At 38.3% G+C, this 14,140-nt stretch overlaps 1 protein-coding gene across 2 annotated transcripts in view; it reads right to left on the reverse strand.

Moving 5' to 3' along the window:
* Positions 1-14,140, reverse strand: part of HBP1 (HMG-box transcription factor 1) — a 29,292-nt gene that overhangs the window by 5,703 nt on the left and 9,449 nt on the right. For both annotated transcript variants that reach the window (XM_084897774.1, XM_084897773.1), the window contains exons 3-9: positions 12,821-13,049; positions 9,844-9,982; positions 9,365-9,476; positions 9,166-9,278; positions 5,987-6,143; positions 5,218-5,362; positions 374-691 (exon numbers count right to left, since the gene is read on the reverse strand). In XM_084897774.1, coding sequence (XP_084753900.1) covers positions 374-691; positions 5,218-5,362; positions 5,987-6,143; positions 9,166-9,278; positions 9,365-9,476; positions 9,844-9,982; positions 12,821-13,049 — 1,213 coding nt within the window. The remainder of the gene's footprint in view (positions 1-373; positions 692-5,217; positions 5,363-5,986; positions 6,144-9,165; positions 9,279-9,364; positions 9,477-9,843; positions 9,983-12,820; positions 13,050-14,140) is intronic.

The raw sequence follows: 14,140 nt of genomic DNA on the forward strand, positions 1-14,140 counted from the left end.
TATTAAAATAACTAGAGTGCTGGTGCATGAATTCATGCGCAGGAGGTGTCCAGACAACCCAACCCAGGTTGGGCCGGCAAGGGGGAGGGGCTGCAGGCAGTTGGCAGACCAGCCCACACCTGATGAGGGTGAGGGCAATTGAGGGTAAGGCCAACCCCTGCTCCCAGGCAAGGGGACAATTTGCAAATTAGCCTTTTATTATATAGGATTATAATATATAATAAAAATTCCACTTAAACTTTTTACTTTGAAGTCAACCTAAGAAAACAAAGAATTCAATAATAAATGCTACTGAAGAATAAGTTAAACTGCACTGGTTCCTGTGAACTACATTGAAGTGTTACCCAATTATTAGAATAATCACTATTTTTACCTGTTATCTTTCCCTGGATACATCTGAGTATATTCAACTCTGTATTTTTTGGCAAAAAGCATGAAGGCATTCATTGGTCTTTTGCACTTGTTAGGAGAAGTGGCACTCACAGTCCCTGAGCTGTGGTTTTTGACAGCTTTAGCATACAAAGAACTGGAAGAGAGCTGTGATGATCCAGGGGAGCCACAGTTTTTACTGAATCCAGATCTTGCGAAGTCTTGACCTCCAGGGCCTCCACATGACAGAGATGCACGACGCTGACGAGCCATACTACTTAGCACATAGACTGCGGAAGAATCCATAGGTGTGAAGTCATAGCTAAAAAAAATTTTTAAAATGGTTTTAATTCAACTTAAAAACCTTTAGCATCTAATTGGGAATTTCAATGTATTTCCCCCTATGTCACCAGCACTAACAACTTTACCATTGGTAGTTACTTATAAAATGAAAATTGATGTATACACTGACTCCACATACTTTATTCATAGCTAGTCTCTCTTCCAGATACCAGACACCCATTTATTCTTAGTTTACATTCATTTTTAAAAAACAGTATTTTTTAGCCAAAACCGGTTTGGCTCAGTGGTAGAGCATCGGTCTGAGGACTGAAAGGTCCCAGGTTCGATTCCGGTCATGGGCATGTACATTGGTTGCGGGCACATCCCTGGTAGGGGGTGTGCAAGAGGCAGCTGGTCGATGTTGGTGTGCAAGAGGCAGCTGGTCGATGTTTCTCTCTCATCGACGTTTCTAGCGCTCTATCTCTCTCCCTTCCTCTCTGTAAAAAATCAATAAAATATATTAAAAAAAAAAAAAAAGTATTTTTTATTGATTTCTTTTTTTGAGAGAGAGGGAAGAAGGGAGAGGGATAAGAGTGATAGAAACATCAATGAGCTGCCTCCTGCAGGCCCCCTACTAGGGATCGAGCACAAAAAAAAGGTATGTGTCCTGACCAGGAATCAAACTGGTTACCTTTTGGTTCATGAATAGATGCTCAACTGAGCACACCAGCCGGGCTAGAATTCACTTTTTGACAAATTTTATAATCTAATTTCTTGGCCTACAGAAGCCTAAAATTAGAGTGGAAAGCATATATAATGTTTAAAGACTGCAGTAGTTAAATGCAGCTAAAAGAACTTTAAAATGCATAGTAATCTGTGTCATTTGTTTAGTCATACATCAATCTTCCCCAAAAGCCACCCTATATTATAACATATCCTAATAATTTAATAGGTACTCAATGAAGGCACCTATTATTGCATACTAAACCTGGAATCTTTATAAGTTACTGGCTTGAATCCTAGTTCTGATACTAACTGGCTATTTTGGGGGAATATTCTTTTCCCTCTCTCAGCTTTAGTTCTCTCTCTGTAAAATGAGAATATAATTTACTAACAGGGCAGTGAAAATTAAATAAGCTAATATATGCATAGTGCTTGTTTAGTCATATTACTTGAGCAGAAATGTCAACTTCACAGAATAATTGTTTTAAACCTGCCTGATGCCTAGGAGACTGGCCTTAATTCTCAATGTCTCGAAAGGGTTTCTTCAAATCATGCTCTCACTTAAAAAACTTCCTAAGTAGCATATTACACTTTCATTATTATAGATAATATTATATACGGTAATAATATATAATATTTTGTTTTGCAGAAAGACTTAAAATAATAGCAGGCCTAATTGCTATCCTTTCAGTTTACTTAGAAGGTTGTCCCTTGATTAACTTGGATTTCTGGAAGGTTCCCATCAATCCCATAGCTGAGAGGAGTGGCTCACTGTGTCTGTGTGCACAAACAATATGGTTCACCCCAAACACCTGTTTCCCTTTTGGAAGTTTGAAACTGTGGTATGTGCCAACCTGAGGTGGCCTAAATTATCAGCTCCCAAATAGCCTTAGCTGGTTTGGCTCGGTGGATAGAGTGTTGTTGGTTTGTGGACTGAAAGGTCCTGGGTTTGATTCAAGGGCACATACCTGATGCCCAGTGTGGAGCATGCAGGAAGCAGTCAATCAATGATTCTCTCATGATTGATGTTCCTCTTTTTCTCTCTCTCTACCTTTCCCTCTGAAAAAACAACAAATACCTGATGCCAAGGACTGTGTTGATCAGTGGTTAGAGCAGTGGTCGGCAAACTGAGGCTTGGAGCCACATGCAGCTCAGGCACCGCAGTTTGCCGCTCTGTTGACTGAGTTTGCCGACCACTTTAAAAAACACATTTTAATAGTGTACTAATGCCTTTAACCTGAAGTCAAAACTTCTGGCTAAGGGTAATGCCTTACACAATGGTTGGCAAACTCAGTCAACAGAGCGGCAAACTGCGGCTGGCGAGCCGCAATTTGCCGACCACTGGGTTAGAGTGTTGGCCCATGCTCTGAAGGGTTGAGGGTTCAGTTTCCAGTCGCGGTACACACCTGGGTTAAAGGTTCACTCTGGCCTCGTTGGGGCACAGGCGGAAGGCAACCAATCAATGTCTCACACATTACATCAAAGTCTGTTTCTCTCTCTCCCCTCCCCCCCTTCCACTCTCTCTAAAATAAATGGAAAAAAATCCAAATAAAAACAAACACACAAAAAACCCTGCTGAGTGTCTAATAAGATTCCCTGAGTGTCTAATAACATTTCATGCAGTCACAACTCACTGCTGACAGAAATACGCATGTCTTGTGCTTATTTCACCCCATGCCTTTCCTTTTTCCCAATGTTGCTTTGTGTCCTTTCACTGGAAGAAATCAGAGCCATATGCTGAATCCTGTGATTCCCAGTGACTCATCAAACCCAGGGGGTGGTCTTAAAGACCTCCAGCATAATTGTATATGTATTACATATACTATATAAATATTGTCCTCCTATGTAAAAAGGATAGATAATATGCAGATCGACCGAATGGTGAACAGCCGGTTGCTATGGTGTGCACTGATCACCAGGGGCAGGTGCTCAACCAGAAGCTGGGCTCACTGGCCAGGGTAGCGGTGGTGGTGGGAAGCCTCTCCTCTCCTCCCTCCATGGCAGTGCTAAGGATGTCTCTCTGCCGGCTTAGTCACACTACCCAAGGGTGAGAGGGCACAGGTGGGGCTGAGGGACCGCCCCCCGAGTACACGAATTTCTTGCACTGGACCTCTAGTCTATGTAATAAAAGCCTAAGCAACTGTTATGGCAGAACGACCAGAACAACTGGCCGCTATGATGCGCATTGACCACCAGGGGCTAGATGCTCAATGCAGGAGCTGTCCCCTGATGGTCAGTGCACGTCCATATGGGGAGTGCTGCTCAGCCAAAAGTGAGGCTCACAGCTGGAGAGCAGTAAGGAGCAAGAGTTCCCGGACTGCGTGGGGAGCAGGCCTAAGCCGGCAGGAGGACATCCTCCGAGCGGTCAAGGACTGCAAGAGGGCGCAGACTGGACTGAGAGAAACCGCCCCCCTTCTTTCCCAGTGCACCAGGCCTCTAGTATAATATAAACATAATTACATTTATAATTTTGCAAGTATTTTCTCCTCCACCCACCCTCCAACTGATTTTTAGAGAATGGAAGGGAAAAGAGAGAAAGAGAAACATCCATGTGAGAGAGACACATCAATTGGTGGCCTCCCACATGCACCCAGACCCAGGCCGGAGATAAAGTCTGCTGGAATAACATGCCCATGACCGAAATCGAGCCTGTGACCCCTCAGTTTGAGGGCAGATGCTCTAACCACTGAGAAAACTGTTTAGGGCTATATATATTTTCGAAGAACATCTGATTCCATAAAAAAAAAAAAAAAAATAGAACCATACTGTATATTTCTGAGACTAATTTTTACTTACGGTAATATTATTTATAAATCTGATCCAGGTGTTTATAAATGTATAGCTAAGGTTCATTAATATTCCACTGACATAGAATTCCACTGTACAGTTATGACACAATTTATATATTTACTCCCCAGCCAATGAATAGTGATATTGTTTCCAAGTTTTGCTAACATGAGTAATACAGCTATGAACTTATTTATACATCTCCTAGCACATGTCTATAAGAGTTTATTTCTCTAGTTTATTCCTCTACAGAGAAATGGGATTACTGATATTCGGTGTTGTAAAACAAAGCCAAATTATCTTCCAAAATTTTATTTACACTCACCAAAACATAAGAGTTATCACTAATCTACATGATAAAAATAATTAAGAGTATCAGACCTTAAAATACTGTCTCATTTTTTAATTTTTCAAAGGGTGTATATGAGGATGTAATCAAATGGCATTTAGACTCCAATCTTATAGATGTTATTGAGCATATGGCCTCTGCTTTTTAAAATAGTCTTACTAATTTTTTTTCCTTTTAATTATATTTTATTGATTTCAGAGAAGGACAGGGAGAGACACAGCAATGATGACAGAGAATCATTGATCAGCCGCCTCCTGTACACCCCATACTGGGGATTGAGCCTGAAACCCGGGCATATGCCCTTGACCAGAATCCAACCCAAGACCTTTCAGTCCTCAGGCCAATATTCAATCCACTGAAGCCAAATAAGTTAGGGCTTCCTTATTCTTTTGATAAACAAATATATTTACCTTATGTTTTATTATTAAGTTAAATTGAAATAAAATCTAAAAGACAGCAGGCAGGAACTCTTGAGAATTCTCTACCTAATGCCTCTAGATTTGATAATTAGATTAAAGAAAGAATGAGTCTTAAAATCCCAGATATCTACATACAAACTTTCTCTGGATGCCTCCTGGGAAGTTGTACAATTGTCCTTTTAAAAGTTCTTTTAAAATTCTGAAAGCTTCTTAAATATTTGACTTAGCAATCATTAGGGAGGTTTAGGGTAAACTTTAACAGAAAAAAGATAATTAGTGCAGTATTACCTTTTAAATGTATCAAAAACACCTGAATCATCAAAATTAATGGCATCGGGGTGTCCAGGAGGTAGACATACATCACCAATATGAATTTCACAACATGGAATGCCATGCTGTACCACAGTCAAACTTGGATAAAACGATGACCAACCTAAAGGTAAAAATAGTTGCATCAAAGATGGGGATTGACAGAAAACACCCAAATTATTTATTATAAGAGAGATACATCATTTGAGTCTTAAAAAAGTTTAAGTTGAGATTTTTCAAATACAAGTAATTTATATTTGCCATAAAGCCAACTATAAGTATTTACTTTAAGCAATCCACTAACCCTCCAAAATGTAGTTTAATTTAGCATTTTATTAATAGGTTCTATCAATCAGCATAAATGAAAATAAGTGAGACCATGAAATACTCTTGAAGCATTATGTGTAACATGGTGGTATTGCAATAAAGCTCTGAAGTGTTTTGGGTATACAGCGTATTTAGTAATCCTAAACCAAAATGCAATTACTAAAATGGTATATCCCCAAACTATATACCAAGATATTCATGCTATATGAATTGAAGTTTTTGATAGCCACAGGAAGTAGAGCTCAGTCTGACTACCACTAAGACATTTAAGCATCAGAGGGCATTTCCTAAGATAGTTTTATTTAGTTTGAAATTTTCCCTTCAAATTCTTTTTCTTAACCACCAAAGAATTATGCCACAAGACATATTATAAATTTAAGTTTCTTTTTTAAGTTACTACAAATTCAAATTGAAGCCCTACCTTTATTTTTAACATAGAAAGGGTGGTCCAGCTTACACTCTACAGTCAGTAAACCATCTTCTACTGTACCAGGATCAAAAGTTAACTTTAGTACAGACTCGCCAAATGATACACTTTCTTCATGTGATAACAACTTCAGACCATCGGAACCATAGCCCTGAGAATACATGCATATATTAAATGAATTGGCAACATTCAATTTAACACATAGTGAAGTTCCTACTACAGTTAAGATTTTGTAGAAAAGGTAAAAATAAACAAAAAGGATTCCTGTCTTTATGGGGCTTTTGACACAGTCATGAACAAAGGCACATATATAAATCACTACAACATAAGAGTGGAATAAACATTTTAGTCCGAGTATAAATAATTCTAATACAATTCCCCTTTGAACTGGGATTTAAAAGAAATGAAATTTAGAAATGTATAAGAACATGCCTTACACCAGGAATGGTTATAATAAACAACTGCTTTGGGGTAGCGCTGAGTATTTTCTAAAAATACAAGATGAATTCAAAGTTGGGACAAGTACTGAAGAGGAGCCAGACCAGTTAGTAAAAGGCCTTAGAGATAGGCAAAATGGTCCAACTTTCCTTTTAGAGGGCATTAGGAAGTCAATAAAAGTATTTTTATTAATAAGATTGTTCATTTTAAGATGATAAATGACTTCATAATAAAAGTTACCTCTAATATTCAACTTATTTCAAAATAGAATGAGAGAAGCCCATTAGTCTTGAATTGACAAGTACAGTAGTGGTAGAACCAGCCTAAATTTAAATTCAACAAATATTTATTAAGCATTTAGTACATGCTAGACTCTGAAAAGAAAATCAACAACACATAATCCCTACTCTTCCCAGAAAAACAGAGAAAAACATGCCAACACCTAGCTATAACATCCAATTATTACTACATCTAGTGCATGAACGAAGTAAAGAATGGGGCCCAGCTGGTTTGGCTCAGTGGATAGTGTGTGGACCTACAGACTTGAAGGGTCCCAGTTTGATTCCAGTCGAGGGCACATGCCTGGGATGCCAGCTCAATCCAGTCGTGGGTAGGAAGGGGGTGAGGACGTGCAGGAGGCAGCTGATCTATGATTCTCTCATCACTGATGTTTCTGCCTCTCTCCCTTTCCTCTCTGAACTCAATAAAAACATATTTAACCCTTTGCACTCCGAACCATTCTGGACGTTGGCTACCAGCTACTCGACGCTACTTTGCGCGGAAACTCAATTCCCCGTAATCACTAATAAACTGCAATGTCCCCTGAGAGGGGACATCCGAGTGATATGCTAGAATTCCGATGTCCCCTGAGAGAGGACAGCGGAGTGCAAAGGGTTAAAAACAAAACAAAGTAAAGAAGGGGAGAGAAGGATGACTGTAAAAATCTTTAAGGAAATAGAACTGATAACTAAATATGAAGGGAGGAAAGGGAATAGCCAGCATCCTGGTTTTGAATCTGGTAATCAGGGATACCATTATCTTTAAAAGAACAGAGTTGCCAGGAAGGGGAATTTAAAAAGGTGAATACAGATTTGATTATACTAATAAGCCAAGTTTGAATAACTGATGTTCATGTACAAATAGTTCTAACATGCAGTTGGAAACATACAGGTAAAGGCTACAGACATGTATTTGCAAAAAACCGAGTTACAGAATCTTCTAATTCTTGGGGCTACAAAACTTTAAAACGAATCCAGTCCCATTTTACAGATCAAGAAGCCAGTGTCTACTAGAGTTAATTATTTGCCCCAGATCACTCACAAAAAGTTACTGGAAGAGCTGGAATGGGAGCCCAGGTTTCCTACTCCAAGTCCACAGTGCTTTCCACAGGCCACAAGGAGGTGACGCTGACATTTTCAGCAAAGAATTGAATAAGAGAGTGAAAGGGAACAGAAACTTGCTTACATTCAACATTATGGCAGATAAACCACCACTCAAAAATCAGGGCACTGCCAGGCTACACAAATCAAAACAATGTTTGGAACTCATCCACTCTGTCAGATGTTGAAGAGATATCAAACAGAACAAGTAGAAGCCTCTATAGTAATCAAATCAAGCTAATAACCTTTGAAACTGTAGGAGAGTGATATAGGCCAAAGTCAGACTATGACAAACCACTACAATGAAGAGGGGAGAACTGAAGGCAGCCGAGTGGGGGCTAATTTTCTAAGAAACTCATCATCAGGGGATAACGAACAGGAATTTTAAAGAAGCACTTCATTCACATGCCCAATTTGTCTACCTACAGTAGAGAAGAAATTAAAGGTTTCAAAGACAAAGGTGTCAACAAATATGCTAATTAGACCAGGTGATTAGACATCTTCCGGACATCCAACTTCCTTCCGGACAAAGCCACGGTGGTGGGGCTTTGTGGTTAGGGGTGATCAGGCCAGTGAGAATGGGGGGCGGCACAACTGGGAGCCAGCCTTCCACATTTAAAAGTAACAATAATCAACTTTTAATTACCCATAGGAGGATTAACCACCTTGTAAGATTACCAAAGATAAGGTTTTGGTTTGTTTATTCATTTATTTACTTTTAGTCCTTACCAAAGGATATATTTATTGATTTTAGAGGAGGGGAGTCAGGAAACATAGATGTGAAAGAGAACATTGATTGACTGGATTGCCTTCCATAATGCCCCGACTGGGAACTGAACCTGCAACCTTTTAGTATACTAAACCACACTCCAACCGACTGAGCCACACTGGCCAGGGCTCATTTATTTGTTTGTTTAAATATATACTGTTTTTATTTCAGAGAAGGGAGTGGGAGTGAGAGACAGAAACATCAATGATGAGAGAGATTCATTGATCGGCTGCCTCATGCATAACCCACACTGGGGATTGAGTCCACAACCCAGGCAAGTGCCCTGACTGGGAATGGAACCATAACCTCCTGGTTCATAGATTGAAGCTCAACCACTGAGCCACATCAGCTGGGCAGGGATCATTGATTTTTAATGCCAGTTTGGTCTTCCCATCTCAGAAAACGTAATTACAAAGGTAAACCTAAAGCCTCTCTATCAGGCTAAGCAACAACAACACAAAACCACTACCTACAGTTTAAGATTATTTAAATATGAAAGTAAATGGAGGATATGCCTGCAGAACAACAATAAACATTATGTTTCATTTAAAAAAATTTTTTTTTTTTTTTAGAAATTTTAAATCAACCTTGTGAGTGCCCATTTGGAGATCTTCCTCATTATCACAGCCTTCAGCTCTAGCAAAATCTTCAACATCCTGCCATTCCTTATTGCTTCCCTTATGAAAGCATAGTCGTGTGCCTAAAGTTTAAGTAAAAACAATTATTAGTTATGTGATAGTGTGCTGCACAAGTAAGCTGTAAACAAATTCAAGTACTTTTTTTCACCTTTCAAAAAACAGTGCCAAGCAGTTGAAGGCCAGGAATTGCACCATCCCAAATCATCATCATCTGAGAGGGAGGACATGCAGAAAATGCCAGATTCTGACTCACTATTTGCCTGTGAAGAAAAACATTATAAACTTTATTTTTAAATGTACCTTATTACCATCTGTCTCCAGCTCAAGAGTTCAGGTTCTCTCCTAGATACGGGATAACTTAATCATTCTAAGCTTGGGGCAAAAAAATACCTTTGAAAACTGAAGTTTTTGAAAGTTTTAGTTAAATATATTATATATTCCCCACTTGTAACAAACTTTCCTACCAATTAACACAGCTGTACATAAAATCAAACCTGATCACTAGAACTATCAGACATGCTATTTTTCCATCTGTATGTGCTTCAAAAGACTTTTTTAGAGGGAAAGTTAATATATTATAACTGTTGAGCAAATTTTGTGAAAGTTTAATCTCATGAATAAGCTCACCCTTTCATGTCTGACCGGTGTTTCCTCCTTCCAGTGGTGAGGGAAGGCTGGCTCGCTCTTCGAAGAGGAGGACATTGGTGGAGGGCGTGCATAGGAATGTAAACTTTTGCTAGTAGCTATGATGTGTACAGGAGATGATCTAAAATAAAGCAGCAGTTTTAACCATAAAGGATAGGTCCTTATAGTCAATCTTTCCTTTTGATGAAAAAATTTTATATTCAAAATGCCAACATTAGTATATATACAAAACACTAGTAAAGACAAGATTACATTTATAGTATACTCGAGGCCCACTGCACGAAGATTTGTGCAATAGGCCTTCCTTCCCCTGGCTGCTGGCACCAGTTTTCCTCTGGCACTCGGGACCCGGGCCACAGCGGAGCCAAGCCTTCAGCCTTCAGGCTTGGCTCCAGCCACAGTGGAGCCCTTGGTCTTCACTCCATGCCTGTGTATGCAAATTAACCCGCCATCTTTGTTGGATTAATTTGCATACTCACTCCTAATTGGCTGGTGGGTGTCATAGAGGTACAGTCAATTTGCATCTTTCTCTTTTAATAGTGTAGATTGTCCTTTAGGTTGCTTACCCAAGCCCTCCTCACTAATTTTAAACCCGTTTTTTGTTTGTTTTTTTTCATATTTGACAATGTATTTTAAGTTCCAAATTGCTGTTTCATTTGTTTTTGTATCAAGTACATATAAATGTGAACATTTTCATTCATGAATAATAACCCCTATGCAAGGTGCCTTATCATCACCTATCACTGGGCAGATACAATGAACCTCCTTACCCTAAATGCTTAAACTTCCTGTAGCAGAAAGCAGCCTATCTGCAACTTCTTGTAACTGGACATTATTTCTTTTTTCTAATACAAATTTGTTAAAGAGCATCTACATATAAGGGATAATTATTTTCCCACAGGATCAGGTTATAAAAAACAACCCCTTCCCCAGTTTTCCCCTCAATAGTCTCTTTAACAGGCACTGCTCCTTTTAGAGTACTTGCGCTCACAAGAACACATTAAAATCCTTTCCTCACAAACAGATCAGCTATTACAGGAAGGATAACAGTAAGAAACAAACCCATAAAGGATGACCAGTAATATGTACATACTAACCCAGGAGTTTGGAAAGCATTAGAGAGGAAGACAAGGGGGTAGATTTGTCTGAAACTCCCAAATCAGAACAATTCTCTAAGATGCCAAATAGGGATTTGGTCCTGAACAGAAAAAAGTTAATGCATGTCTGTACTAACCCCCTTTTCAAAAAGGGGAGAAGGGACATCTTAGTTTCCAATTCGTCCCTTTCCCTGAGAAATTTTATTAACCCTCCATTTAATTTTATCCTCATTAACCTTTTTTCATTAACCTTTGCTGAAATTATACTAATAAAAGGATAATATGCTAATTACACAGGCTAGACAGATGTCTTCCAGATGTCCTTCCAGGCAAAGCGACAGTGGTGGAGGCCAAGGCAGAAGCAGTTAGGGGCGATCAGGCCAACAAGGGAGAGTGGTTAGGGGTGATCAGGTGGGCAGGGGAGAGCAGTTATGAGCATCAGGCAGGCAGGCAGAGGCAGTTAGGGGCAATCAGGCAGGAAGGCAGGTGAGCAGTGGTCCTGGAGTGCAAGAGGGATCCCAGATTGGAGAAGATGCAGGCCAGGCTGAAGGACTTTCCCCCCCCCCCCGCCCCCCCCCACTGTGCAAGAAATTCAAATTCATGAAGGGGGTGGGGGGGCCACATGTTCCCTCAGAGAAAAAATTTACGTCTTCAGGGAGATACTCCTTTACTTATGCTTTTATTTATATTGATTTTCTTCTGAAAGATTTACTCAACTTTGCATGAACTATTATTAATCTTCATGAATTTATGGCAAAAAATGAAATAGGGGGGAAAAGAAAGTCTAGTGGTAAAATCAGGGCTGAGTTAAACCAAAGTTAAAATGAATTTAATCAAGATTAACATCCTGATATAGAAGAAAAGCAGCATAATTTAATGGGTTGTAGTTTATTCTTTAGCAATAATTATACTAACTTAAGAGCACTTACCAAAATTGAGTTATTTCAACATTACCTAATATGAGAGCAAATTTGGACATTTCTCCCCTCTATAATCTATCTTATTGTGTCTTTTTACATAGATAATTTTATGATTTTAGGGATAATAAAATAATATCCACTTAGGCCTCTCTAGGAATATTGCTTGAAAGCTTTTGTAATTTCATAGCACAACTCATTTTCTTAAATCCTAGTCTGGGTATATGAAACAGTGGTTTTCACCAATTGGGAGCCCACTTTTATAAGTTGAAGATTTTAAGATTAGCTAGTTTTATTATTAGAAAAAGATAAATCACATAAGGCTACATACCCTGGAAGAAAATAAAGGTCAACAAAAAAGGAATTGAACTCAAGGATGATAAAAAGCTTTAAAATATAATCCTATATAATAAAAGCCAATATGCAAACTGTCCCCTCGACTGGGAGTTGAACCAGGCAGGGCTGGCTGGCCAACTGCCCGAAGCTCCCTTCCCAGCTGGCCCCGGCCTGATTGGCCCTGATCAGGGTGGGCCAGCTGGACCCCACCGGTGCACGAATTCATGCACTGGGCCTCTAGTGTTTACTACAATTATGGTTCTTTGGACAACTACAATTTTCATTCCAATAAGCAGAAATATAGCATAATAAAAGTATTTCTTGGTCTGATTTATTTTTTGGTGACTTTAAAACACTTGCAAATATTCTTCACTCTGCTGTTTTCATATCACTTATCTAATTCTCAGAATGTAAAATTTTATTATTGAGTAAAATAGCTCTTTGATCTTTGTAAGACAAGAAGCTTAATTCTAATGACTTTACTTACATCCTAAATTAAGCAAACCATTCATTAAATGATTACTAGCATTACTTTTGAAACTAGAAAAAAATAACTAATAGCCAAATTTGCAATGATAGAGGTTTTCAATACAAATACAGCATTCTTACCTGTTGTAAAATGAGCACTGCATAAGTGGACTTTGTGGACTGGTGGCAATATTTGCTAATTCTGTTAGCCAATCCACCTCATTTTCACGATAAGTACTTTCTGATATGTCTGAGGTATTTTGGTTCCAAGATGGTCTTGGATATTCTTGATGTGAAACATCTGAATTTAGCTGGTATATGGCAGATTGGGTAGGATCACTTTGAACAGCCTGAAGTTCAGGAAGGTCATCTGCAAACACACACTCAAAATTATAAAAAGGAAATTACTAATACTGGGTAATACTATTGTTACAGTTGGAAGAGAAGTCCTCAATTTAACTTATTAATTCTGTAAGGGAAAGTAAAGTTCAAAATGTGTGGGCTTGAGAAGTCCTCAATTTAACTTATTAATTCTGTAAGGGAAAGTAAAGTTCAAAATGTGTGGGCTTTTTTTTTTTAATGAAAGAAGTTTCTATTTTTTAAAATGACACCAAATACATTAAGGGTCAATAGAGCTTAATAGAAAAGTGAATCCAATGAATGTCAATGTACTAATAACTTCACTACCTAAACCATGTAATTACAACTGTTCATAGACTTGAAAAATAAGATTTATGCGGAAATCCTGATTTCCCCCCTCAATTTTTTATACTTCACTGAGGAGTAATCTATATTCTATTGAGACATTTTTATATGAACACATTGAGGAAAAAGGCATTTTGTGTGTGTGTGTGTGTGTGTGTGTGTATGTATTGTATATGTACTTACTGTTCACATATTTTTATTAACCAGTTATACAAGATTATTGCAATAGTGAAAATATTTAAAGACAAAAATCATATAAAATTTTAGGTACTACCTACTTATTTTTATATAGGCCAAATTATTTTTTTTACTGAGAAATTCTGAACTCAGTAATATTTATTGGTTATTTTTCCTGTAACTGTGTTCCCCAAAGGTATTTCATGATATTTTCACTCCCTAAGAAAGAAGACTAGAAATACTACCTAAGTAATATTCATGTACACACCAAGGCTATGAGCATTATAAGAAATTCTAAAAAATGTAATTCTAAAATATTCAGTAAAAAATGTATTATATGGAGAAAAAGCACCGTGCAGGCTTTAAAAAGTCTCAATTAAATACACACCTACACACTACATAGTTCTATTGGTTCCCTTCAATATATGTCATGAAACTCCTCTAGTTTTGGAAGTTTTCCTAAACTGTCACTATAAATGTTTCTATACATAGCTCCTATCCAGGCAAGTACCCAGATAAGTCTACTAAAATGGAAATAACTTATTTAGAAGCAGCCAAAATATCATATCAATGTGAGAT

The sequence above is a fragment of the Pipistrellus hanaki genome, assembly GCF_964339955.1.
Source record: "Pipistrellus hanaki genome assembly, chromosome: 10".
NCBI classification, from domain to species: domain Eukaryota; kingdom Metazoa; phylum Chordata; class Mammalia; order Chiroptera; family Vespertilionidae; genus Pipistrellus; species Pipistrellus hanaki.